General features: G+C 48.1%; 1 protein-coding gene across 1 annotated transcript; it reads left to right on the plus strand.

Annotated features, from left to right (window-relative positions):
• Positions 1–1735: 1735 nt before the first annotated feature.
• On the plus strand, positions 1736–24232 carry GPRC5A (G protein-coupled receptor class C group 5 member A). The gene is made up of 4 exons (XM_059402639.1): positions 1736–2683; positions 16968–17896; positions 20162–20220; positions 20548–24232. The coding sequence occupies exons 2-4, from the start codon at positions 16975–16977 to the stop codon at positions 20638–20640; spliced, it is 1074 nt and encodes a 357-aa protein (XP_059258622.1). The 5' UTR covers positions 1736–2683; positions 16968–16974; the 3' UTR covers positions 20641–24232.
• Positions 24233–27082: the final 2850 nt, after the last annotated feature.

Here is a 27082-nt window from a genome sequence, read left to right on the forward strand (position 1 = left end):
AGGGACCTCGCCCTGGGCTTGCTGATTCAGAGTCTTAAAATGCCTGAGCTGGAGAGCCCTTAGGGTCTCCTAGTCCTGGGAGACACTAGCCACACAGGGTTTCAGAGCACCTGCAGTGTGGCTCCTCCAAACTGACCAGTGCCGGGTGTAAAACAGACACGGAGGTTCTGAAGCCCTAGTTTGAAAAAAAAGAGTGTAAAATACCTCACTAATTATCTTTTAAAAGCGTGACTATACTGAAATGATAATGTTTGGGCTCTAATGGGTTAAATAAAATATAGTAAAATTAACTTATTTTAAGTGGCTGCTGGAAAAATATTTTTTAATTAAAGATTTCTTAATTTTTAATTTTTATTAACATATAACATATTATTAGCCCCAGGGGTTCAGATCTGTGAATCATCAGGTTTACACACTTCACAGCACTCACCATAGCACATACCTTCCCCAATGTCCATAACCACACCACCCTCTCCCTACCCCTCCAAACCTCAGTTTGCTTCCCGAGATTAAGAGTCTCTTGGGGCGCCTGGGTGGCTCAGTGGGTTAGGCTGCTGCCTTCGGCTCGGGTCATGATCTCAGGGTCCTGGGATCGAGTCCCGGGATCGAGTCCCGCATCGGGCTCTCTGCTCAGCAGGGAGCCTGCTTCCTCCTCTCTCTCTGTCTGCCTCTCTGCCTACTTGTGATCTCTCTCTGTCAAATAAATAAATAAAATCTTTAAAAAAAAAAAAAAAAGAGTCTCTTATGGTTTGTCTCTCTCCTGATCCCATCTTGTTAATTTAAACATTTATAAAATATATTAATTTTTTTTTTACACGAATCCTTGTATGAGGGGCTAACTTTCAGTAGATCGTGTGAGGGAGTTGCTCTGCTACCTACAGATGCCTTGCCCAGAAGCAGGTGGTCTAGGAATGGGTTAGTGCCCAGTTCCCCATTCAAAGGGCTTCTGGCCATGCCCCGTTTCCCTGGAGAGGCATTCTCTGCACACTGGCTGCTAGAAAATGTAACATTACATATGTGGCTCCCATTTGTGGCTTGAATGGTAGATCTGTTGGACTCGGCCGGTCTTGTCCAACTTCCTCCTTGAGAAAACACGAAACAAGAAAACGGGGGCCAAAGACCTCACTTAGCAGATGGCACACACTAAAAAACACTGTCATTTTCACCAGGCTCTCAGTTGCCCCTACACACACACCCCACACACACCCGCATCCCCACCCCTGGGAGCCTGGGAGCCTGGGAGCCTGGGAGAGGAGCCGGCAGACCACAGAACCCTGGGCTGGAGGCCTCAAGCAAAATGTTCCAAGACACACGATGTTGGCTGTGGTTTCTTGGGAGTGAAAAGAAAACCGAATAAAATCACATTTTAAAAACCCAATAGACTCTGGAAGCTTGGGGTGTGGGAACAAAGCTGGGGAGACCTAGGCCTCCCCCTATGAATTCACAGGCACAATAACACAGATTAGTTTACCAGGTGTGACAATTGGCACCTTAAAAGCCCAGAACCCCCCAACCCCCCAACCCCATGACAGCTGGGGCGGAGCCTTTCCTGAGACCTGACACGGAGGGGCAGCTACTCAAGGATTGTTTGACAAGTAAACAAAGCCAAGTTTCACTAGGATTGGCATGATAAATGGAAGAGGAGTGGGCCGCGAGGGAGGGGGAACCAGACGCCAAAGGCAAATTCCTTTATTTCATAATTTTTATCTGGCGTCCGCATTCTCATCAACGTTCATTGTCAAGGCTTTCAGAGAGGCAGTTAGGAAAGCCCAGAGATAATGATGTCTGCGCCCTGGGACAGCGCTAATGGTGCTCATCTGACAGTTCCGACCAGTGGAGTTGCGGAGCGGACTCTGGACCGCCGAGGAATTTCCTTGGTTTCCACCTGGCTTCGCCTAGGAAGCCAGAGTGTGGTCACCTGTTTTCCGCGCCAGGCTTCCCATCCCGCACAGGTGGGTGAGAGTGATAGAAAGGCTAAGCCAGGGGAAGAGGTGAGAAAATCCGGCTGCTCCCGCAGCGGGGGAGGAAGGCCCACCTGGAGGTCAGCTCTCCTTCCTACAGACGCGCACAGGCACTCGCGCGCGCGAGCTGGGGAACCCGGGATAACACAGGCGCTACCACCCCGACCAGCCCTTGCCCTTGGCGGAGGGGAGTGCCCGGCGGGGGTTGTGCCCGGGGCGGGGGGGGGGGGGTCGCTCCCGCAGCCCCCGCCCCGGACGTGACAGCTGGCGGCCCGATAAGGAGCGGTCCCCTTGTGTCGCCTTTCCTCCGGTCCTTGGGACCGGCCGGTGCGCGCGTCCCGCGGCCGTCGGATGCGCTGGGTGAGGCCGGGGTGGTTCCCCCTGCTCTCCCCCACCCCCCATTTCTAGGGTGACTGTGCCGCTGACGTCAGGCGGCTCTTGGTTCATTCCTTGGCACGGGGAGTTTATTTTCAAGACTGCAAGCAGTGCCGCGGAACTGGAATAGGCGTGTCCTCTCCCCCTGACCCTCTCCCGCCCCTTGTCCCTCTGCTCACCCCCTCGCTTGCTCCCTCCCTCCGGCGACTGCTGCCTTTATAACCGCTCGGCGCCGCGAGGGCGGGATAGCGCCTGCCGGCTTCCCCAGCACCCCGGGGCTCCAGGGCCGCCTCCGACGCGCGGGAAGCGAGCAGCTCAAGTTCACGCGCCAAAGCGAGGGCTTAAGGGTAAGTGAGGTGCACGCCGCCGGGGCGCACTGGGCCTCCGGATTTAAATCTGGGGTGTGGGGGGTGGTGGGGTGCAGCGCTGGGTGGGGTACAAGAAAAGAGAGCTAGCTCCCTGGTGATGGACTACAACTGTCTATGAGGAAAAAAAAATCCCAAGAAAGGAATTTCTCTAGTTTAACTCAACTCATTTTTCCCCCCCGCTGAGCTTCCCAGGCTAAGACAGAGGCGGAGAGCCAAAAGATTGGATAATAGTTTGTGCTCAGATACCTTGTACAGACTTTTAACAGGTGGAATCCTAGCTGGGCAGGTGAGCAGTTTTGGGATCCTACTAGGGGAAGAAAAAAGAAGGAAGAAGATTTTATTTTTTATTTTATTAAAAAAATTTATTTATGTATTTGACAGAGAAAGAGAGCACAAGCAAAGGGAGCAGCAGGCAGAGGGAGAGAGAGAAGCAGGCTCCCCACTGAGCAAGGGGGGCTCCATCCCAAGGGCCTGGGATCTTGACCCAAGTGGAAGGCAGACACTTTATCTTAACTGACTGAGCCACCTAGGTCGTGCTTCCCTGCCCCGGTGAAGATTTTAGAGGAAGGGATTGGAAGTGGAGAGGGTTGGGGATTGAGAGTAGGGGAGATGGTGACAATTACTACTTCTTGCCTGAAAAGTTTTGATTGAAATTGTCCTTCCACAACAAGCGTACCCTTCTGAGTTTTGGGAGGTAGACCGTGGAAGCCACAGCTTTCCTTCATGTGTCAGGCTGTGGGCTCCACCACATTCCCTCCCTGGCTGTCCTTTGAGCTGCTCAGGAACCTCGTTGCAGATGGAAGTTGAATATCCAGTAACAGCCTACCTTCTGGCAACAGCTAGATAGGACCCAGGTATGGCCTCAAGGCTGTCTGAAGTGCTCCCTTAAACTCCATGGGGAAGGAAGCGTTAGTCATAGGGGAAGTCTGCTCTGAATCTAGAAATTTTGGAGGATTTTTGGTTCCTGACTTCTTTCCATGCTGATTTTCTCCTCAGGCCACACCTGTTGAAGGGTTCAGTTGAATCAGCCACTGCTTAGGGCTCATTCCTGAAGGGAAATACCTGAACTGCTTCAGATAGGATGGGCTGGGGCCCATGGAAGGGGTGAGGATGGGGGTCAGAAGTCCAGCCTCCAGGTCTGTGTGCTGGCTCCTACTCAGAGAGGGAACGAAAGGCAGAAGGGAAGAGTCAGCAAAAGCATTACCTGGGAAACAGAGGGGCTCCTCTGAGGTATGGTGAGATGTGGGCTCCTAGGGCAGATAGAAAGGATCAGAACATTCCTGTGAAGTACTCTTGGTGTTGAGTCCGGAAGACTGATTTCTCATCTAGGCTCTACCTCGTGGTGTAGCTATGAGGCAGCCAGGACCTGGGCCTCGTGTTCCTCCTAAGGAGTCTCAGGAAGGCCCCCAGCTCCTTCCCATGGCTGAAATTCTAGCACCTCTGTGTCTGCACATGTCCCTTTGGGAGTCCACCTTGGAGTCTACTCCTTAGTGAAAACTGAAAACGGAGTTTATTTATTTATTTATTTTTAAAGATTTTATTTACTTGACAGAGAGAGCGCGCGCACGAGAGAGTGCAAGTAGGCAGAGTGGCAGACAGAAGGAGAGGGAGAAGCAGGCTCCCCACTGAGCAGGGAGCTCTATGCAGGGCTCAGTTCCAGGACCCTGGGATCATGACCTGAGCCAAAGGCAGCTGCTTAACCCACTGAGCCACCCAGGCACTCCTGAAAATGGACTCTAACTGTGATTTCATTCTGCTGATTTTGGAAGTTTGTCTTCAGGTCTGCTTCTAAGAATCCAGATGGAGCAGAGAAAATGGTCAGGAAGTGATGTGTTGATATATTAGGACCTTAAAAAACAATGAGTTCAGTAGTATTTTTACTCAAGGGGTCTCAGATTTTCTGAGTAGTTTGGTTTGTTTCTATATTTCTGTATTTATTGCCTTGTGGCCAGAATACACAGTCTGTATTTTAGGATTTCAGATTTTTTTGTGGATGTGGTCTAAAACATACTGTTGCGTTTTTTTCAAACTTTTTTTTTTTTTTTAAGATTTCATTCATTTACTTGACAGAGTGAGATCACAAGTAGGCGGAGAGGCAGGCAGAGAGAGAGGGAGAGAAAGAGAGGAAGAAGCAGGCTCCCGGCTGAGCAGAGAGCTCTATCCTAGGACCCTGGGATCATGACCTGAGCTGAACCCACTGAGCCACCCAGGCACCCCTAAAACATACTGTTTTTGTAAATGTTCCACTTCAGTAGAAGTGATCATATGGAGCAGAGGTTGATAAACTAGGTCCATGGCCGAACACATCTCACAGCCTCTTTTTGTAAATAATTTTGTTGGAACACAGCCATGCTCATATCTATGGCTGCTTTCAGCTACAAACATATGACCCGCACAGCCTAACCTACTTATTAGTTGGCCCTCTACAGAAAATGTTTGCTGATCACAGATATAGAGGATCTGAATTATACGATTAACAATGGGGATATGAACAGATGAACGATAGATGTGAACATAGAAAACATATGAACATAGAGAATATTTCAACTAAGGAATCCATAGAACATTTATAAAAATTTACCATATTATTATTCCTTTGTTTTTTTTTTTCATCTGCTGAAGACTGATAATATTGAAGTCTTCTAGAAGTATTAGGGTCTCCTATATCTAGTATTTCTTTTCATTTCTCCTTGTGTTTCTGGTAGTTTTTGTTTTACGTATTTGGTGCTATGTTATTCAGTGCATGAAAGTTTATAATAGTTGTATCTTAAATGTGGAGTACCCTAATTATTAAAAATCAAGTTTTTTGGTCCATATAATATCTTTTTGCTTTAACTACCTTTGTGTGATATTAATACCTTAACTTTTATTTCTTCATTTCTTTACCTTCAGCAAGCTATTTGTACTTGATATATATTTTTTCATTTAATATTTTATTTATTTATTCATGAGAGACAGAGAGGCAGAGAAGGAAGCAGGCTCTTCACAGAGCAGGAAGCCTTATGTGGGACTCGATCCCAGGACCCCAGGATCATGATCTAAGCCAAAGGCAGACACTCAACCGACTGAGCCACCCAGGCGTTCCTAGTCTTTTTTTCAGATGAAAACATTACCATTTACATTTATTGTAATAAGTGTTGCTTGTTATTGCCAAATAATTTTTGGCCACATGGTCTGCTCTCTCCATCTTTTCCCACATTAGGTAGCCTCTATCTACTTGGGTGCTTCAGTGGCTGGTTGTGTTATTCTGAGGGCTTAGAAACACAGCCTTGTAAGGAGGGATGGTAAGTTTAGCTTGGGACTTGTTGGATTGAACATGAATATGTTCCCTTTATATATTAAAATATTAAAGGGGTGTCTGGATCAGTTAGGCATCTGTCTTTGGCTCAGGTCATGATCTTGGAGTCCTGGGATCAAGCCCCACATCAGAATCCCTGCTTGGCGGGGAGTCTGGTTCTCCTTCTGCCTCTGACCCCGCTTGTGCTCTCTCTCTCTCTCTCAAATAAATAAAATCTTAAAACAAATATTTAGAAGAAGGTATGTTTGAGGATTGTGAGCTGGTATACTAGTAGAGGACTTTATCTATCTTATTCCTGGATATTTTATTTCTTAAACTCCTGGGCCTAATAGCTTTGGAAGTTTTGCTCAAAATCTTATTTTCTTTTGTGTTTTTAAAAAGATTTCCAGGGTGCCTGGTTGGCTCAGTGAGTTAAAGCCTCTGCCTTCGGCTCAGGTCGTGATCCCCTAGGGTCTTTGGATGGAGCCCCACATCGGGCTCTCTGATCAGTGGGGAGCCTGCTTCCTCCTCTCTCTCTCTCTCTCTCCCTGCCTCTCTGCCTACTTGTGATTTCTGTCTGTCAAATAAATAAACAAAATCTTTAAAAAATATATATAAAAAGATTTCCAGTATTTTATTTTATATTCCGGCATTTTATGTTACAATAATCTAAATTTCATGTGATTTGTTTAGAATGGAGGAAGATGGTATGTAATGATCCCAGGGAACTACCCAAAAGTGACAAGATGGCCATCAGCACTGTAGTTATACTTGTTTAGATCTGCCCAAGGAGGTTCGGTAATTTTTTTTTCTCCCAGTTAGTACGAAGAAACTCAATTCAGTGATGTTATTCAGATGTTATTCATAAGCTGTTGCCAAAATCATTTTTATGTCATCAGAATTAGGATGACTCCTCGGAACTGGGGATCCTGGAGATTTCCTTGCAGACACTTTCCATTTATAACTAATCCTTCATCAAGGGCAGAGAAATTCCTGTGGGACTCCACCCTCATTTTAGAACTCAGCCTAGATAAAAATACAAGGATAAGCATCGGTAGGTATTCATCTTCAGGCCTTCTTCTCCATTACTCACACTTGATAATAAATAACTTGCTTTGAGTAAATATTCAGTGGTCAGTCTTAGTCCAAGACATTGGCTCAGCAACCCTGGTGTAGAGCAGGGTGCCTCTTGAGGACGATATCTACAAATGGAAAATTGGCACTGTTATCTTAAGAAGCTTGTTAGCTGATGGTTGAGTCAACATTGATTTTAATGTTTAACATAAAGCATATATATGGAAAAACTTGAGAGCTAAGAAATAATGAAGAGATCCACAAATTCTGAATGAGATGGGCCTAATAATTACTTTTTTAAGATTTTATTTGTTTATTTGACAGAGAGACAGAGGTCACAAGTAGGTAGAGAGGCAGGCAGAGAGGGAGGGGGAAGCAGGCTCCCCGCCGAGCAGAGAGCCTGATGTGGGGCTCAATCTCAGAAGCCTGAGATCATGAACCTAGCCAAAGGCAGAGGCTTAAACCACTGAGCCACCCAGGTGCCCCGGGCCTAATAATTTTTTAAAAACCTCAAGGTAGAGATAAGTTTTGGGCTAAGTTTTGAAGTAGTATGGCACATGGCTTGTGACTAGGAGGGGAAGGGTCTTTCTGGCTGGGAGAAAAATGTACATGTGGGGGCAAAGAACACGACTTTATCACAAGGCCTTGGGCAAGCCCCCGTTCCCTTCTGGAGAGAAATAGCTCTTGGAAGAGTGGCTTGCGTTGTGTGGAGGTGGAGAAGGGGGAGTTAGGAAGGCAGGAGGAGAGGGGTGGGAGGACCCATGGAGAAAAGCCATGAAGCTCAAACTGGGCCTGAGTCTGATAGAACAGATAAAAAGGGGCTAATATGTTCATCCAGAGATCCCTTCCCTTCTTTGTTCCTCTTGCTTACAGCATTTCACTGTAGCGACTGCTCTTTTATTTTTATTTATTTATGTTTTGAAATTGCTCCTTGGCTTCTGGGAAACGACTCTGGCTTATCATCATCATCATCGACAACCCCTGATCATTTTTTTAAGCTCTTTTCGCGGACTCCTGCATTGATGACGCGGTATTCCCCTGGTCCTGCCCTTGGCCCCCTTCTCCATACTTGCTCCCTGTGTGATCTGGTTCTCCTTTAAAAGCTTCAGATACCAACTCTAGACCCACCAACGTGTAAGGTGGAAGCCGCAGATACGCAGGTCCGAGGGCAGGGGCGGGGGTCAGCACAACCTGGGGTCCTGGAGCCTGGCTTCTAAGTGCTGTGAGATCTCAGGCAAGTTGTTTAATTTCTTTGTGCCTCAGCTGTGAAAAAGAGGCATAAGAAGAAGGGTTGTTGCAGGAATTGAATGAAACAGTGTGTAGCCCTGAGGAAGCTCTCAGGACTTCGTGCTCATCGTTTCTGGATGCTCCCCCCCCCCCCCCCCCCCCCCCCCTCCTGTTGCATGTCCCATATTTATCTTATATTCTGCACAGCTCCATTTGGTCTCGGTCCTCACCGGCCTGCGTTTCTATCCCATTCAATTGCGTAAGCCAGAAATCTGAGCACGAACCTGGGGTCCTTCATTCCCCAAGCCCTGTCACTTTTGCCTTCCTAAAAATCTCCCACTATTTGCTGGACATCTTTCATGCCTCACCTCCTTCGTCTCTATAACTTAAAACACAAAACAAAAAACAAACCAAAAAAAAACCCCATTAGGTGGAAGAACTCACTGTTTCCCCTGTGCCCTCAGCCTTCCTTGCGTACCCTGTGCCCCCTTGTTTGTATGTCGGTAGGACCCTACCAGTCCTCCCAGGGGCAGCAGCCACACTTTGGATCCGTGTGACTCCTACATTTAACCACAGTACCTGACACAAAATAGGCACTTAAATGTTTGTTGATCGAGTGAAGGCTCGCTCACTGTGGAGACTTCTCAGAGCCCGTTTAAGCGGAGAGAGGCTGGAGTCAGGGAGAAAAGCTTCAGAGATCCTAACAGTGATTTCGAGATGAAATGAAAAATTACATTATGCTTAAGACTGCTTGTGAAGGGAGAGTCTTAGCAGCTACTTGACACTGGACATGTAAATTCTTATTTATTTATTTATTTATTTAGGAGAGCAATCGCAAGTGAGGGGGAGAGGCAGAGGGAGAGGGAGAGTCCTAAGCAGACTCAGAGCCCGATATGAGGCTTGGGCTTGATCCTACAACCCTGGGAGCATTGCTGGGCTCTATCCCATGACCCTGAGGTCACAACCCCAGCCAAAACCAAGGGTCCCATGCTCAACCCACTGCACCACCCAGGCACCCCTGGACATGTAACTCCTAAGGGTCAGGCTTCTCACCTGTAAAATGGGTTGAAGAAATAGTAAATGAGATAGATAACAGATGTAAAAACATGTAAATGAGAGAATACTTATAAACACGTGAGCAATCTGCATTTGTGCCTGGCTCTGGGGAGCTCAGTATGCGACACTAGTCCTTATTATTTTTACTCATTATTATGTAGTGACTACTACAATATATCAAATGGAACAATTCAGGAGGAGGGAGAAAACTAAAATGCTAAAAATTCACATATTTGCCTGGCTGGGGTACGTGAGGACTCAGTTTCAACAATCACAGTTTATTTGGTATTTATTCCCCAGGCATTGCTAACAGGTAGGTATTGTCCTCTGCATTTTCAGATGACAGAATGAGATATGTCTCATAGGAGGAAGATAAGATTGGCTTTGGCAAGGCCTTGGGCCCCAGGTTATTCATGCTCAGATACTCTGGGGTGAGGTGGGGCGAGGGGAGGGGCTCAGGGCCTCTTGCCAGCCTGCGCCCCCTTCCAGGTCTAGGTGGGCTTCAGCATCCCACCCCCCTGGGGAGGAGTGAGGAGCCTCGGGGGAAGCTGGAGGACTCATCAGTGCTGGCATCTGTGCTTGCCTAGCAGTCAGTGCCATAGGTCTGTGTCTGTGAAGATTGAGTCTAGGTCTAGGGTCAGCATTGCACTACCCGGTGGCTTTGTCCCACAGGTACACCTCTGCCTGGTGGCCCTCTCCTTGGCCTGCACTCAGACCCTGAGTCACCTCCAGTCCTGTTCGGGAGTTTGATCCGGAGTTGGCCGGACGTGTACTTTTCATGACGGGCGGTGGGGCAAGAAGAAGAATGAAGGGGAGGGGAAAAGATTTGGCAGTCGTCTAAAAGGAGCTTCCTAGAAGGGTGAACAGTGAGACTGGAGTGGGTTCTCACCCTCTCGTTCAGCAGCCCCCCTCATTTTACAGGGGAGAGGAGGGACGTTCCAGGAGATTTGTGTCCACATCTGATGCAGTTGAAACCCCTTCTTTCTAAAGGGGTGGGGTCAAGACTGGGCTTGGAGTTGAGCCCAGCACGTGACTCCTCCTCCTCCTCCCTCCCTTCCCCCCCTCCCTTTCTCCCTCCCCTCTCCCCTCCTCCTCTTGTGCTTCTTCCTCTCTGCCTTTTACTTCTCCTTTTTCTTTATAACTTTTCATGCCCTGACTCATTCCAGAAGGACTTAGGACAGTGCCGGTGACTTCAAGGCCTCCTTTGTAGGTGCTGGTGAGTTACTGGACGGTGGGTGGTTAGTTTAGTGAGCGGCTGCAATAGGGGAAGGGGCTCTCACTCTTATGACTAATGAAAGTCCTTTCCTCACGTCCCAGGTCAAAGGCTACATGCACTAAAACTGTACCACATTCCTCCAAAGTGCAGCATTTAGTCATCAGGGAGTTGGGTGGGAACAGAGGACCGGATACTGGTAAATCGCTCTCCGCTTACTGGGAAATCTCAGGATTCATGCTCTCCTGGGAGACCCCTGGAGTCATTTACACGGTTGCATTTACACGGGAGCATGGTTCCAGACCTGGCCCAGAGCCCCTAGCCTCGGACCCAAAGTGTGTTCTAGACAGCCTGCAGGGGGAAGAGGATAGGAGAAAGGGAGGTTAGGACTCAGGACCGCAAACAAGAGCTCGGGAGGGAACCAGGTCCACCCCACCCCATCTCAGGAGCAGCCCCACCTCGCCCACCAGACTCCTCTCCTATCCCTGTGCACACTCGTCCATCCTGGTTACTACGTGGCGGGGGCTAGTCCAGAGACTAGGGAGAAACATTGAACGTCTCTGTCTACTCAGAGCCTTTGAATCCAGAGGAAGATACAGACTTAGCAATAGGCATAGCAGGGCTGGGTGTGCTATAGGAAGCACGGGGCAGGATTATGGCTCTTCCTCAACTCCCGTCCCCCACCCTCGCACCTCCCTGCAAAGAGTGGCTTAGAGGGAACAAGGCCGGAGAAGCAGGTGGGTGTTTTGAAGTGGTGCAGGAGAGATGGACAGCCTTAGGGCGGGGAGACGTAGGATATTCACGAGATCCTGGAGAGAGGGAAACCAGAGGACATGCGTGTTGGGTCTGGTAATGTGGGACAAGGATTTCTCAGGCCATTTCCCAAATCAGAGGTAGATGTGAAGTTGGCGTTTACCGCCTCTGCCCCAGTTCACAAATGGGGAGACCCCTGTGATATACCTCCTGGCCCGGTCTCACCTTCTCTCCCAAGACCTCCTTTCTTGCCCTGCCTCCTGCAGCCAGTCTGGGGGACAGTCAGTGCTTTCCCATATAGGAATCCGAGACTATGCATAGTTGGAACAGCTGGGGCAGGTCCCAGGTAGTCATGCCCATTTCCGAGGGCAGGTCTTGCCTGGCTCTAAAGTTCTTTCCAGACCAAGCTCCTCAGTGTAACTTTGGGGTTAGAGTTCCGGTTTGAACCCCCACCCTGCCGTTTCCTTTCTGCATGACTGGGCTGAGTCGGCTGACGTGTGCCTCAGTTGCTGCAGGTGGAGGACAGGGGTCCTGATGGCTCGAGCTACAGCACGAGGTGCTTGTGATGGTTAGGAGAGGAGAGCCCTAAAGAGTAGGCGTGGTGTGGGCTAAGAGTGGGTTCGTGATGAGACTTTCTGTCCCCATTCAGAGCAGTCCAACAGTGCATTGCTTCTTTCAGCCCCCATGTGGTCTTTGTAGACGCTAGTCCTTTCTTGGCTGGAACCTGGATCTCTCTGTCCTTGCCTTTGGTTCCAGAGGATGCCCAAAGAACTCCGGGTTGCATTCCATTATCTCTTTCTTGCTCCAGCCCTCACGTTCTTCTCCAAGGTGGTTTTGCTAGCTCCTGGCAGTTCCTATTCTCAAGTGCTGATTGTTTCCTCTTTCCCACAAACCTCGCTTTCTAGAAGTCCTTTTTAACTTCTCAGAACCCTGTCCTTTCCCTGAGCCACCTTTCCTGTCTCTTTTACTCATCTGGGCCACTCCCTGGGTGACACAGGGTCTTCTCTGTACAGAACGGCTTGTTAATAAGTCTGATGAGGTTTTCTTTCCTCTGACCAAATTCAAAGTACTTAGAACATTTCAGACCCATTGCACAATGCCTGTCATTGCTGGGGAAGGAGGTGGAGGAAGGCTAACAGAGGTGAAGTAAGGGTAATTCCAACAAAATTAGTCACTCAGATAAAACGTGTTTGCTAAGAAAAATTTTAAAAAGAGGTTTGTGAGAGAATTAGGAAATATGAACCTCAACTGGATATTTGATATTACAGGGCTATTAACTTTTGAAGTGCGGTTAAGTTACAAAGGAGTTTTATCTTTTCGAGATACACACTGAAGTGTTTGTGCATAATGATAGGATGTCTGGGGTTTGCTTAAAAATAATCTGGTGAGTGGGGGTGGTGATGGTGTTCGAGCAGAATCGGCCATCTATTGGTAATTTCTGAAACCAAGTGATGAGCCTGTGGGCTCTTCGAGTCTGCTTGAAAATGTCAACATTTCTTTAAAAACAGTGGGTTTAAAAAAAAAAAAATTATTAAGAGGGAGAGAGAAAGCCAGAGAGCAAGTAAGCACGGGAGGGGAGAGGCAGAGGAAGTAGATCCCCGCTGAACAGGGAGCCCCATGCGAGGCTTGATCCCAGGACACTGAGGTCATGCATGACCAGAGCCAAAGGCCACTGCTCAACTGAGCCACCCAGGTGCCCCTAAGAACAGTGTTCCAAAGGCACTTCAGGGACTGTTTGCCCATCTCCCCATGTATGATTGGGGTGGGAGGTGGAGGTGAAATGCAGGGAAATTGCACACCCATGGCCCGTTGCTCTCATTGGATCCCTGTCTGCAGATGCCAAGAGGTCCTGCGCAGCTGCCACCAGAAGGGAGGGGCCCAGAGGTCTCAGTTGGCCGTCTCGGCTGGGGACCTGAGGTTCGGCCTCACTGTTCCTCTGGCCAGCACCACAACCGACCGTGCTTCAGGCAAACACCTCATCTATCCCTGTCAAGATTTAGAGTCCTCAGGCCCAAAGTCCTTTGTGGTTAGGGGGCCATGCTGATGACGGCTCCTTTAAGGGACATTTCTACCTTGAAAGCTGGGGAGGTATGAACTGGCAGGGCTGACCGAGAGGGGGAACTACCTTTGAAGCGAGGCCCCAGCCTTATGACAGATCTGAAAAGGGGTGAGGTGGAGAGGTGAAGGTGAGCGCGGACGAAATGCGCCCAGCCTGGGTCTCTCCTTTCCCCAGTGTACACTGCGCTCACAGCCAGCCCTGGGCTGGGGGCTTCTCCCTCTCCCATGCTCCTGGAACCCCCCAGCCTGGCCGGTCTACTCCTCCCTTCCCGGTACCCCCCCTGCAGTGGGTGTGCACCTAGGCAAGGCAGGACAGACCCTGGGGACTTGGCTTTCAGGGGTGCCTGCCCTCTTCCTCCCATTTCTCATCCTGCGCTGTCCTGAAGAGGTAGAACAGGACCGTGTTCATTTCCTTGCTCTGTGCTCCCTGTGTGGTGGGTGTGACCCTGCGGTAGAGAGCAGGTGACACACCCTGGTGACAAAGGGCTGTGGGAAGCCTGTCGCAGTAGTGGCACAGTCTGTCTGTCTGTCTGTCCCTTTTGCTCTGCTAGGGTACTTGTCTGTTTTCTCCTTAACCACTGACTCTCTAGCCTAGTGACGGGCACATGGTGGTGCTCAGGAAACATTTGTTGAGTGAATGGCTGATACAATACCAAGTTAAGTGTGGCAAGTTGAATTTCATAAAAAAGTTGGGAAGATAGGGATGCCTGGGTGGCTCAGTCGTTAAGCCTCTGCCTTCTGCTCTGCTTGGTCATGATCCCAGGGTCCTGGGATGGAGCCCTGCATCGTGCTCCCTGCTTGGTGGGAAGTCTGCTTTTCCCTCTCCCATTGCCCCTGCTGTGTTCCCTCTCTTGTTGTGTCTCTGTCAAATAAATAAATAAAATCATTTTTAAAAGTTAGGAAGATAGATTAAAGCTATACATTATTTGTTATTTAATTCAGTTAAGTTATTTTAACACACCACACCTATAATATTCTAGCAGATGCATTATCATGTATGTGTACGTGTGTTTTAAATTGCATATATATACATATATAATTTTTCCCCTAATTGCCATGAGAATAAAACAATGCTAGGCTGATGACTATCTCACCCAACTGAAATGCAGGTTTTAGATCTTTTTAAAAAAGATTTTATTTATTTATTTGACAAGAGAGAGATATCACAAGTAGGCAGAGAGAGAGGGAAGCAGGCTCCCCGCTGAGCAGAAAGCCTGATGTCGGGCTCCATCATGACCTGAGAGGAAGACAGAGGCTTAACCTACTGAGCCACCCAGGTGCCCCATCCCTTTTTTTTTTTTTTTTTTTTTTTAAGATTTATTGATTTATTGGAGGGTGGGAAGGAGCAGAAGGAGGGAATTTTTTAAGCAGACTCTGAGCTGAGCACAGAGCCCAGCCAACATATGAGGTTCTAGATCCCACGACCCTGAGATCAGGACCTGAGATGAAACCAAAAGTCAGATACTTATCCGACTGGGCCACCTGGGCATCCCCGGATTTTATATCTTTAAGGGAAGCAGGTGTTTGAGTTCTGTCTGCATTGACGAAGATGCTTGCTTGTCCTGGGCAGTTAGTGAGCAATGGCTCCTCCATTTCCCACTGTGCTGTTTCCCTGGCTTGAGGTTGGGTCTTGAAGATGTAAGATAGAAGAAAGAGACACAGGTGTTCTTTTTCCTTGGGGTGATCACAGAGTCCCACAGAGCTGTGAAGGGCCAGAGAAATCTTGTCTATAAGCATGTATGGGCATGTGGTGAAGATATTCTGGCTGTTTTACCTGCTATCAGGAAAGAGACAAGCTGGAGTGAATGTTTTGTACCTTTCCCTGCTTCCTGGTCCAGGGGTTTCCCTTCCTTCCAATTCCTTTCTGCACAGTGTGTCCCTCTTAGGTCTTAGAGGAGGCCAACATCTTTCACTGGTTATTTTCTGTGGAGGGGTTCTCAGTGAGCCTTCTCTTCCTCCAGCCTGGTCCCCTACTCCCCGTTCTGACTGTATTTCTCCTCGAGTCAGTTCACAACTAACTTTTCTCTGTGGAGTGAGCAATCCTATCAAGGAAAAGAAAATCTACAGCCCCCTCCTCTGCCCCAAATCTGTTGCAAATAGCATTTAATAAAACAAAAGGAATTGTGTCCTAGAGAAACAGCCAGATAATCTAGAAAAAAAAATGATAAACTTTAGAATTTCAACATCTTCCCTGACATTGACTTTGGACTTTGAGTACCATGTATTTTAAGGAAATGTACAAACTCCTTTTCTCTTCCAGTTTCCCATTGTATCTTCCTACCATGCCCTGAATTCTTAGGAATTTGATTTCGTGACGTTTGGGACATCAGCTGGGTTTAAAATTGACTTGAAATTTGTGGGAGCAGAGAAGGAAGCAGATGTAGGAGATAAGGAGAAATATAAAGGAAGTATAGCCAATCAGTTTTTTTTTTTTTAAGACTTTGTTTACTTACTTATTTGAGAGCAGGGATCCTAGAGCCAGATAACTTATGTTCAAATCCTGCTTCTGCCATTTTCCTCGTGGTATGATGTTGGGAAAGTAACATCCCTTGTCTCTGCCTCAGTTTTCTCATCTGTAATACATGACTAATATTTTTTACCTCCTGGGGGTGCTGTGAAATTTAGCTAATAAATATGACAGGTGATTGGAAGAGTTTCTGATCCAGAGTAAAAATGAGCAGTAGCTATCGGTAATATCTTTCACTGGATTATCCACTGGTTTTTGGTGTCTCCTGCAGAACTTCCCTCCTTACAGATCGTTAATAAAGAACTCGTTGGGACAGAGAAGACTCTTTCCATCACTTTTTGGAATAAGACTAGAGCCAGCTTTACAAACTTTAGGGAGGGGAAAAAAAAAAAAACCCTTCTAACATATGATGGCAGAGCTGAAGAAGAGGTTTCAGCAGTGGTGAAGTGGATGTTTGTTCTTCCACAGAGAAATCTACAGTTCAGATTAACTCCTCGTATCCATGAAAGAATGGGATGCATACAGAGCACCTGGGTGGCTCAGTTGGTTGAGCATCTGCCTGCCGCTCAGGTCATGATCCCGGGGTCCTGGGATTGAGTCCCACATGGGGCTCCCAGCTCAGCGAGGTGTCTGCTTCTCCCTCTGCTCCTTCCCGCTCACGTGCTTGCATGCTCTCAATCTCTCTCTCTCAAATAATTAAATAGAAATCTTAAAAAAAAAAAAAAAAAGAATGGGATGCTTACAAATGCCTGACACAGGCAAAGGTAGGGAAAAAACCCTCAAGACCGATAAATGATGATTAAAGTTTAAGCTTAGAGATTTCCGAGTTCGTGAATTCTGACATAGCACTAGCCCAATATCAGGAACCCTGGCAAGTTTTTTGAAGGGAGACCTCAGAACCCTTCACCAAAGCACCGAGTCGTCTGGTGTCAGGGTACCCATGAGTATAGCTTAAGTGTGGGGAGATTTCAGGTTTTCCTTCATCAGTCTTTAGAATTTGCCAGGAAAGCTGGAGACACGTTGCTTTATCTAAGGAGGCAAGTTCAGGGGCAACACCCTGGTCAATCTTTTTGGGTCCCCGTGCCTGAGTGTGTTAGGAGATTCACTTCTCCTTCCCCCCAACTTTGCTTCTACACAGGACCAGAATGGCCACCGCATCCCCTCATGGTTGCCGCTCCAGCCTGGCTGCCAGGTACCACAGACTTTGTGATATGACTGAAATCTGGGGAATTGTCCTAGAAGCAGTGGCTGCAGTTGGGGCCGTGACCTCGGTGGCCTTCATGTTCGCTCTCCTGATTCTCGTCTGCAAGGTGCAAGACTCCAACAGGCGAAAAGTGCTCCCGACCCAGTTCCTCTTCCTCCTGGGCGTTCTGGGAATCTTCGGCCTCACCTTCGCCTTCATTATCCAGCTTGACGGCAGCACCGGGCCCACCCGTTTCTTCCTCTTCGGGGTCCTCTTCTCCCTCTGCTTCTCCTGCCTCCTGGCTCACGCTTTCAACCTGATGAAGCTGGTGCACGGGAGGAGGCCCCTGTCCTTGCTGGTGATGCTGGCCCTGGCCGTGGGCCTCAGCCTCGTGCAAGACATCATTGCCGCGGAGTACCTCATCCTCACCATGAACAGGACCAACGTCGCCATTTTCTCTGAGCTTTCAGCCTCTCGGCGCAATGAAGACTTTGTCATGTTGCTCATCTACGTCCTCTTCCTGATGGCGCTGACCTGCCTCATGTCCTGCTTCATCTTCTGTGGGGCCTTCAGCGGTTGGAAGAGACACGGGGTCCACATCTTCCTCACCATGCTTCTCTCCATCGCCATCTGGGTGGCGTGGATCACCCTGCTCCTGATTTCCACCTTTGGCCCCACGTGGGATGATACCATCCTCAGCTCGGCCTTGGTGGCCAATGGCTGGGTGTTCCTGTTGGCTTACGTTGCCCCCGAGTTTCGGCTGCTTACAAAGCAACGGAACCCCATGGATTACCCAGTTGAGGATACGTTTTGTAAACCTCAACTCATGAAGCAGAGCTATGGTGTGGAGAACAGAGCCTACTCTCAAGAGGAAATCACCCAAGGTACAGAGCATGGCTGGGCAAGGATCCCTTGTAGAGGATGAGGGGAGAACCGTAGGATATTGTAACTGTAAGGAACGCTCAAGACAGTCCAGGTCATACCCCTGACAGAATAGATAAGGTCCCCAAGGTTCAGATCCTGCTTAAAAACATCCAGCTAGTTAGAGTTCTAATAGAACTAGAAGCCGGCCTCTGGAGTCTTAATCTCGTACTTCCTACATAATACACTGTGGGTTTCTCTGAGTCAGAATAAGATGGAGCAAAGGAATCACTGAAGAAATCTCTAGAGACAGGCAGGTGAGATTGTGTTCTTTATAAAAGAGAAATAGGTATTCCTTCCAGAAATGTGGAGCCTTTATAGATTTGAATAGAGAAAGCTGCGCCATGATTTCTTGCTATGGTCACAGAGCACAGAGGCAGGAGAAAGCCCTTTTTTCATAAACCAGCAGGGATCTCCATAAAGCTACTGGGGATCCTGATTTATCCTGAAGAATCACATCTGGGGCCGTGGGAGGGAAGAAGTTTTGTCTGACATGAAAGAGTCTAGTGATTTGGCTCCTGCCTGAAGTTGTGAGAAACCAGGTGTTACATTGTTCTCACAACAAACAAGGGGCTAAACTTGTAGCTAGTGACTGTCCTTGCCCCCAAGGACACACAACCAAGGAACCTATTCATTGGTTTCTGGGGCTTACATTGATTTCTGGGCCTAATCAAGGGAGGGGGATGGGTTTGGGACAGGAGAGAGGAATGGGAGCCAGCGAGATTCTTAGCTTCAGCTAACTATTTCCTCTGCCCTTGCAGCGGGGGCGGGGGTGTGTGTGTGCGTGTGCAAAGCTCCCTGGTGCTTCTCACAACAGCTGCGGTCCCTCTCCTGGGCACTGGAAAGCCTGAAGGGAAGCGGGGATGGCTGGAGGGGATATTTTAGCTCCCATCAGCTCCTGTCCTTTCTCCTGCCTTGGTTCTATCACCACACTCCTGAACTCCCTGTTATCAAACCTTAACTACGATTCCTCCCTTCCATCCCTCTTTGCATTCATTTTATGGACCACTGTCACCCTCCTCTCCCTAAAATACTTCTTGGACTACCACATTTTCCTGCTCGCATACCTCACTGGCTCCCCAGTACCCACCATATTTGCTCAGGGAGGAGGCTTTTCACAGCCAGAACCCAAGACCCATGGAAGCCATGCTCGGTCCAAACTATTCTAGTCACTGCCTTTCCCTGTCTGTGCGTCCAGGCTCCAGGCATGTCCTTCTCCCTGTCCTTGTCCATTTCTAGTCACACATTCCCCTGTCTCATTATTCACTCCGCCCACAAGCTGTAGAACTTTGAAATGCTCTTATCAGAGTGTGTCCCATTCCATAGCTATTTGCGTGGCTGTCAGATAGTCTTCCAGCGTTAGCCTCGGGCCAGGAGTCATTCTGGTTAATCTTTAGATTTAAAAAAAATATATATTTTATTTATTTATCTGAGAGAGAGACTGAGAGAGAATGACACAGAGAGAGAGAGAACACAAGCGAGGAGGAGAGGGAGATGCAGGCTCCCCGCTGAGCAGGGAGCCCAATGTGGGGCTTGGTCCCAGGACCCCAGGATCATGACCTGAGCCGAAGGCAGACATGTAACTGACTGAGCCACCCAGGCGCCCCTGGTCTTTAGATTTTCCACAGGATCTTATATAGAGAAAGCATCTGAGGTATGTGTGAAGTGTACTGAACAGGTAGGTACATTTTGGGGGGAAGTCAATGGATTGTTTTAATTGTATTCACGATGATTGTATGTGTTTTCTCTTCTGTTCCAGAGTTTAAATCCCTCTCATTTTCCCTAGAGACACAGAAAACAATTGCTCAAAAGTTCTGCCCCCTCTCAAAGAAAGTAAAAAGAAAAAAATTTTTTTTCTTTTTTTCTTGTGGACTGTTAAGGAAGTGGGTAAATCCTCAGTGAGATTCACTTCTGGCCAGATCTGTATCTGAAAAGACTGGTTTCAAATTGCTTTTGGGGTGATCTTGGGAGGAGGTGCCCTGGCAGGGAACTTTCTGGAAAGTTCCCTAGTGATCCTCTGTTGGTAGCTATTCATTTATTAGTGTGGTGCGTGCTTTGTGCCTTGCCCTGGGCCTGGGACAGTCTCTTCCTCCATGAATCTTAACGTTCTACTGGGGAGACAGGCAGATAGCAGGGCATGACTGACTGACTGAATGGGGGTGAGCACAGGCCAGAGCAGGAAGCCGGTTGGGCCCAGAGCTTTAACCCCTCCCCTTCCTCTCTTCCAGGTCTTGAAGAGCTAGGGGATACACTCTACGCTCCTTATTCGACCCATTTTCAGCTGCAGGTAAATTGTTTCTCTTTTTTCATCAGGGGCATTAGCTCTCAGGCATGTTTGTCCTTCAGGAACACAGGCTGTAGCCATTCTGAGGGCTCCTAGATGGCCTCTTGGAAAGACAACTGTGTCTCCTTTCCTCTGATCTGCCTCAGGGGTTAGCACTGGAGACTGGAGTATTTCTAGTGTTCTGGAGTATTCCCAGGGGACAGGGAGGGGCACTTCAGGGGGAGGGATGGGAGAAGGGGGAGAAAGTTAAGGTTCCTGCCCAGATCAGAGCTCTGTTGAAATTATCAGGGAATTGGAGTGGGCTTAACAATATGGCTGCTTCCTTTTCAGAATCGGACCTCCCAAAAGGATTTCTCCATCCCACGAGCCCAGACTCGGACTAGCCCTTACAATGACTATGAAGGAAGGAAAGATGGCAGTTAGCCGTTCTGAAGAGTGGGACAGACAGCAAGTCAGCCAACCAATGGGGAGTTCCAAGGGCTATGGGCTTAATCCCGAGCCACCTGAGGAAACTGTACAAAACCTTTTGGGAAGAACTTGCCTTGCCTTGGCTTCTGGAGTTGCTGGGTGGCTAACAAGACTCCAAGGCCTAGCACTCTAGTATTTTCCTTTGTCCCAGGCACTTCTTTTAAGTGGGAGGGAGCCTCCAGCAACTCAGGGTGTGCCCCGTACTAAGCCCAGTCATTTCACCAGTGACTAAAGCCACGGTCATCTGACGCTTCCTGGCTCAGTGAGCTTCAGGAGCCTGCTCTGGTCGCTCAAGGCTGGTTTTGGGAGGACTACTCGGCCCAGAGCAGAACTGCAAATCTGAGCAAGAAGAGCCAAGGCTCTTCTCTGTCCCTGCTGAAATCTACACTGGAAGCCATATGACTGGCACGCTCCCATCTTGCCTGGGTACGAGAGGCCACGGGTCACCCCAAATGTACCCATCTCTATGGCACTACCACGGGGTCCTGTGGGTCCCCAGCACCAATTCACTGGTCTTCATTTCCAAATTTTCTGTCCATCCTGGACATTTGTCCCCTGTCTGCTTTCCCAGAATTTTCTCTTCTGTATCTTGTGGGCAGAGGACAAGCCCCAATTTCTCCTTGGCGGGAGAATTCATGCTCTGTTCTTGCTCTAAATTCCTGGCACGGATTCTTCTGTCGTCCCCTTGCCTCTCAGCTTCTGTAAATAGCTTCACACTGTGTTCACCACCCGTGTTCCGTACGTGGGCATTGTCTACCAATGGGGAGTGTTCCTTGTAGAGTAAGTTATTCCCTGCTCCTCACGTGGAGACGCAATAAAGATATGGTGACAGGTCCTTGATGGTGGCAGAGGGACAGTACGAGGGGTGTGCACTGGACCTGAAGGAGAGACGGCGGGCACTCATCTTCACATGGAGCTGAGGTCCTGGAGCTGAAGTTTAAAGTTCAAGTCTACTGGGTGTGCACTTGACCCTTCTCTAAACATTTCTCCTTCTCCTCCTTTTGTCAAAGATGTGTGTGTTTTCCCTATTTGTTGAGGTGAGGGGCAAGGGTGACATGGGGAGCCAGGAAGGGTCACGGATCCTGAGGTTTTGCTGCAGAAAGGCAGAGGAGTCATGATCTTGGAATGGGGCTTGGCAGGCCAAGTCAGACAGGGACGAGATTTCAAAGGCAGCTTCATGGTCCCCAGGTTTAATTGTAGGAGGACATATATTCAGATCTCTATTTGACAAAATTGGTTCATAATATCCTTTGGAAAAGACACAGCACCTGACAGTTTTTATTCACTTTATTCCAGAAACAGCTGCGTGGGGCAGGGCCACAGGGAACAGTTTTTGACGAAGAAAAAAAAAAAATCCCCAAGTACTGAAATTGGATGACATTTAAAAACCTTGTAGCTGAGTTAGGGGGTTACCTCCTGAAGAGCCCGACGCTCTGCTTTTCATCAAAAGGAAAACCTGGTGTGGGAAGAGGGTTGAGGTGATGCTGGAGGTGAACCAACGACACTCTGAATTATGGATATGGACATGCCACAGAGATTTGGTTGATTGTTTCTCACAAGGCTTTGCACTAACATTAGCCTAGTTTTGCACTGAAAAGGGGGAATTACAAATCATGATTTGGATCCTTCTAGACCATTTTAGTCTTTTCTTAAGAGGCCATAACCTGGTGAGGTTGTTATGAGGGAAACACAATAGAATTCCAAGTCTATCTGTCACAGTGTAAGTACTCAAGAAATACACATCCCCCGACCCCCACCTCTTTTCTTTCCTCCTCTGGACTTTAGCCCATCAACCAAGCAAAGGGGGCTGAGTGAAAGGTAAAGCCACAGAGGACCCTGGATCTGCTTTCTTGTTAGGGAAGAGCATCTCCCAGACCTTTTAACTCTTCAACCTCTTCAAAAACGGGGGAAAACACGGGAATGGTACTCACTTCTAAGAAATACAGCCTTGGGACAAGTAGACCATCCCCTCACAGAATTCTTTTCCTTGCCAGGAGGTAGATAAACTCTCCCCCCATTCAAACAGCCCTTGTCATCCCTGTGGCCGCTACTCTGTCTTCAGGTCTTACATGTTCAGGACATAATTAAACTCTTCTGTTAAAATAGGGACAATGCAGGGACTGAACGTGTTGGCACTTGGCGATTGCTGTGATACCGGAGAAGAGGGTTTCAAAGACTTCCTGTTAGGTCTCCACCATCCCTGGGCTGAAATGGAATGTGCAGATTTAGCCCAGCCTGGTCCCTGAGTGATGCCCATTGATTGACTGTTGGGAACCCAAATGGCCTCTCCTTTGAACTAGGTAATAAAAGGAACCTCAACAATCTTCCTCCCAGCTTTCACCGATAGGTGGGAAATAGACTGTCTCCCCTCTGGGCCTCTCACTTCAGGCTGGGGCCGCTCCGCAGCCGCCATACTCCAGGTATCCACTTGATGGCGGTAAAACCTCAGGGATGGCCTTCGGGGAGCCGAGCCTCCGCGAAGCAAACCTCTTGCAGCAGCTTTCCGGTGACGTTCAATGGGCTCTGGGCCAATGCGTCCCATTTTAAAAGGCTCCTGTGCCTGAGCTGTTCACGCGTTCCCTCCCACCATCGTTAGAGGACACCTCTCCTCTGACAGACTTTCGGGGCCCCGTGTCTTATTTTTATGAAACCCTCCAAGGTATTTGGAGTCCATTTGCATGCAACCTGGCATCTTTGCAGACAGCGGCCTCATATGCTGTTATTAATGTGGACAAGTATTTATGTGGTGAGAACATCGGCTTTCTGACAGGAAAAGTGTGCCCAAACAAAGAGCACTGCCTGGCTCTGGAAATGGACCCCCCCTCCTGCCCCCAGCCCCAGCCCCAGCCCCAGCCTGCATTCTGGGTTCCCTTCCTGCATTTCTACACTTGTCCTTACTGCTGAGACTGAACTGTGCCCCACTCATCTTTTCCTTCCTGGCCTGCTTCCTTCTGTAGCTCTCAGAGTTTGCAGGGCTGCCTCCGTCCCAGCCCCATTCTGAAACGTGAAATTGTTTCAGAACTGGAGGTGGAGGCGTCAGAGATATCTTTCTCCAGTGTCCTGGACTGCTGAGATCTGGGATCCGGGCCATCGGCCTCCAGGTTGTAGATGGGAGGCCTTTGCACATTCTGGGGGTTCAACCTGTGGTCATCTGGAATCCCTTCCACACAGGGCTGACAATGCTTTGCCCCTGCCTTGGCTTTAGGACAATCCAGGTATGCAGATGGCTCTGTGTGGCCGTGAATTAGGGCCTGACCCTCATTTCTGTAACCTCCAGATTGCTAGAAGATTCTTAACCCTTCAGAATGGAACACGCCAGTGCCTAAAACGTCGGTGTTTGAGAAGGTCACAGAACTTTTGCTGGTGCCTTGTGGCGTTTATTGTACAGAGGAAAGAGCTCAGGCCTAATGGAGTTAAGACAACTGGGACCAAATTTCTGGTTTTGTCTACTGCCAACACTTGTGTGGTCAGTTTAGGCCTTTTCCCCCCAAAGTGGATGTCTGAGTAAGGAATCAAATAAAATGACCATGGTCACTCTCTATTTTAAGTTTTCTTCTTATTTGCCTTTGCATCAACCCTCTCCTCCATTGCCTTTTCTTCCCCTGATCTCTTCTGTAGTCATCACCTTTCCCTCCTGCATGTAAGCTGCATGCAAAGATGGGCATATTCTGGTTAACCCCACGTCACACTCCCATGAACCCCAAGTCAAATGAACATTTCCCTCTTGGGAAAGTAGACTGGCAAAGGAGGAATTGTAGGACAAGGCAGAAGTATAATAATAATAATAATAATTTTAAAAGGGGCACCTGGGGAGTCCAGTTAAGGTTAAGCATCTGACTCTTGATTTCAGCTCAGGTCATGATCTCGGGGTTGTGGACTCAAGCCCAGTTTGGCGCCACACTGGGCATAGAGTCTGCTTGGGATTCTCCCTCTCTCCCTCTCCCTTTGCCCTTCCCTTGCTCGAGTGTTCTATCTCTCAAAAAAAAAAAAAAAAAAAAAAAAAAAAGTCAGAGCTCTTCTTTTCGCTGCCAGCATGAAAATCCTTCAACTTCCTTGACACCCATATTAAGTCAAAACCCATACAGGTCCCTCCTGCTCTCCTTTGCTGTGTGAAGCTAGTGCTTCCCTCCGGGGGCTTTGCTACAGCCAGGGGGGATGGGCGTCCTCGCTCCCCCTGCAGTTCCTGAGGGCAGATTTCTGAGGCAGTCCTTGAAAACCTTTGGGAGTAACCCTTCTATTATCATGACCTGAGCCTCAGGTCTCAAGCACCAGATTCAAACAGGATCTTCTACAGAAAAGAAGGTGACCCTTGAATGGAATTTGGTTACCACAGGTACAACACCAAACCGTCCGGTCTCAGCTGCTTCTCCTCTAGACTCCCTTCCGTATTCTGATCTATTAATCATGCTGGATTTTTATCAACTCAATTAAAAAAAAAAAAGAACCTCTGGCAAGCCCATGTAGCTACGCCCTGAGCCCTGGGGCATGGTGGTGGGGCCAGCACTGTACCCAGGGATTATGTAAAACTATTACCTCTCTCTAAGAAGGAATAATTCCAGATCAACTTTTTTTTTTTTACCCATAAGAAATTGAAACAGAAAAAGCATATATTGCGTTTGGCATGCTATCTTTATGAACAAGATGGGAAAAGGCAGGGGTAATGGTAATAAAGTTAGGTGGAGTCCTAAGTCAAACATTCCAGAAGACCTGATCATTTAGAGATAGAGGTCTCTAGTGGTTTTCCACAGGGCTCTCTCTTTGGCTATGTGTGGGTAATCCTTTAATCCACCACTCGAATAAAAATAAAACATATTTATCCAGTTTTGCACATGGCACAACATTAGGAAAGACTGAATAATAAAACGGAAGGCAACTGTATTGCAAAGGACTGGAAGCAAGATCCCACACCAAGAATTTACTTTAATAGATGTAAATGTATTCTTACCCCCAAAATAAATCACATAAACATTGTTTGGAAAGGCTTGCTTTGACAGTAGTTTTCATGAAAAAGGGCTGGTAGTTTTAGGTGTCTACAAGACTGACAGCACCCAGTGATGTGGTTTAGAAGGGCAAAGAGCCAATGACATCGTAGGCAAGCATTGGTGAAATTGTGAAGTCTGGATCTGGGCGGGTGCTGTTTCCATCTAATCAGGGGGCACGGTCTATCACAACGGAATATTAAATCCACTTCTGTGCATCTCACTGTGATGGAGGAGCTTTTAAGATGGGAGCTCTTTCTAGAATGACATGATACACAACAGGGCTGATGGAATGGAGATGTTTGACCTCGAGAGGGCGAGACTTTGCAGGGTACGTTCGCATAGCGAGGAATACTTACCATGTTCCTTCTCTGTGCCAGCTTCCTTTTGAAGGGCTCTGTTTGTGCAATTATCATTTGCTACTTATAGAAACCTTATGAGTTATTATGATTATGATCTTGCTTTTGCATCATACCTGCAGAAACGGAAGCGCAAAGGTGGCACAGCTACCAAATGATAGGGCTGGAGGGTCAAAGCGGGATCTCTTACACATAACCCCATGCTGCTGCTCAGCTGTCTTTAATGAGAACAGCCTAAGAGGTGGTTCAACGGTAAGAAATTTCAGGAAGGCAGATCCCAGAAAAGCTTCCTGCCAAGTGGTGGGTCATCTTCCGCTGGAGGTGTTCGATCTGGATGACACTCCACTGAGGATGATGGGGGAATTCTGTGTTAGAAGTCGGCCAGAGTAGATAAGCTCCAGGGAGTGCTGGAACTCTCAGGGTTCTGGACTTTGCAATTGCTGTGTTGCTCCTGGTATTGGAGTCTAAAAACCATGGAGGGGTTATCAGTGTTACTGTAGTTTTCTTCTCCCACACCTGCAACCCCAACCCCCCTCAGCCCTCCCCCCACACCCCCAGCCTTCAGGTGAGAACGAAAATGCTCTTCATTGTTGGAACACACCCTTACCTGTTTGTGTGTCAGTGTTGGTTGTCACAATCTATCCCCCGGCTGGTAGTTTTATTTTACAAAACAATTCTTCACAGCCTTGCTTAGGACTGGAAGGTGCCATGTGAAGACCTCGAGTCCTATAGTTAACAACACTCTGTTGGCAAATGGTGATTATGTAGACTCCTCTGCAAAGGCACTTGAACTGAACAGAAACTGGTGTGCCATGTCTGCCTGAGGTCCATGCAGCTAGTGCCTGAAATATCACCCGCTTGAGTTCTTTACGCAAAAGCTACCATTTTTTTTAAGTACCAAAAAAACCGGTCCCTGTTGTCCTTTGAGGCTGATTCATTGCATAAGAAAGAAATCATGGTTTGTATTGCTCAGCAAAATCAAAAAGGTCTGTGGGTTATGCTTGCATAACCTGAGCTTAGAGTCTGAGTCATAAACCCATGAGCCCTGTGAACACTTGG

This window comes from Mustela nigripes, chromosome 6 (genome assembly GCF_022355385.1).
Source record: "Mustela nigripes isolate SB6536 chromosome 6, MUSNIG.SB6536, whole genome shotgun sequence".
Classification (NCBI taxonomy): Eukaryota; Metazoa; Chordata; class Mammalia; order Carnivora; family Mustelidae; genus Mustela; species Mustela nigripes.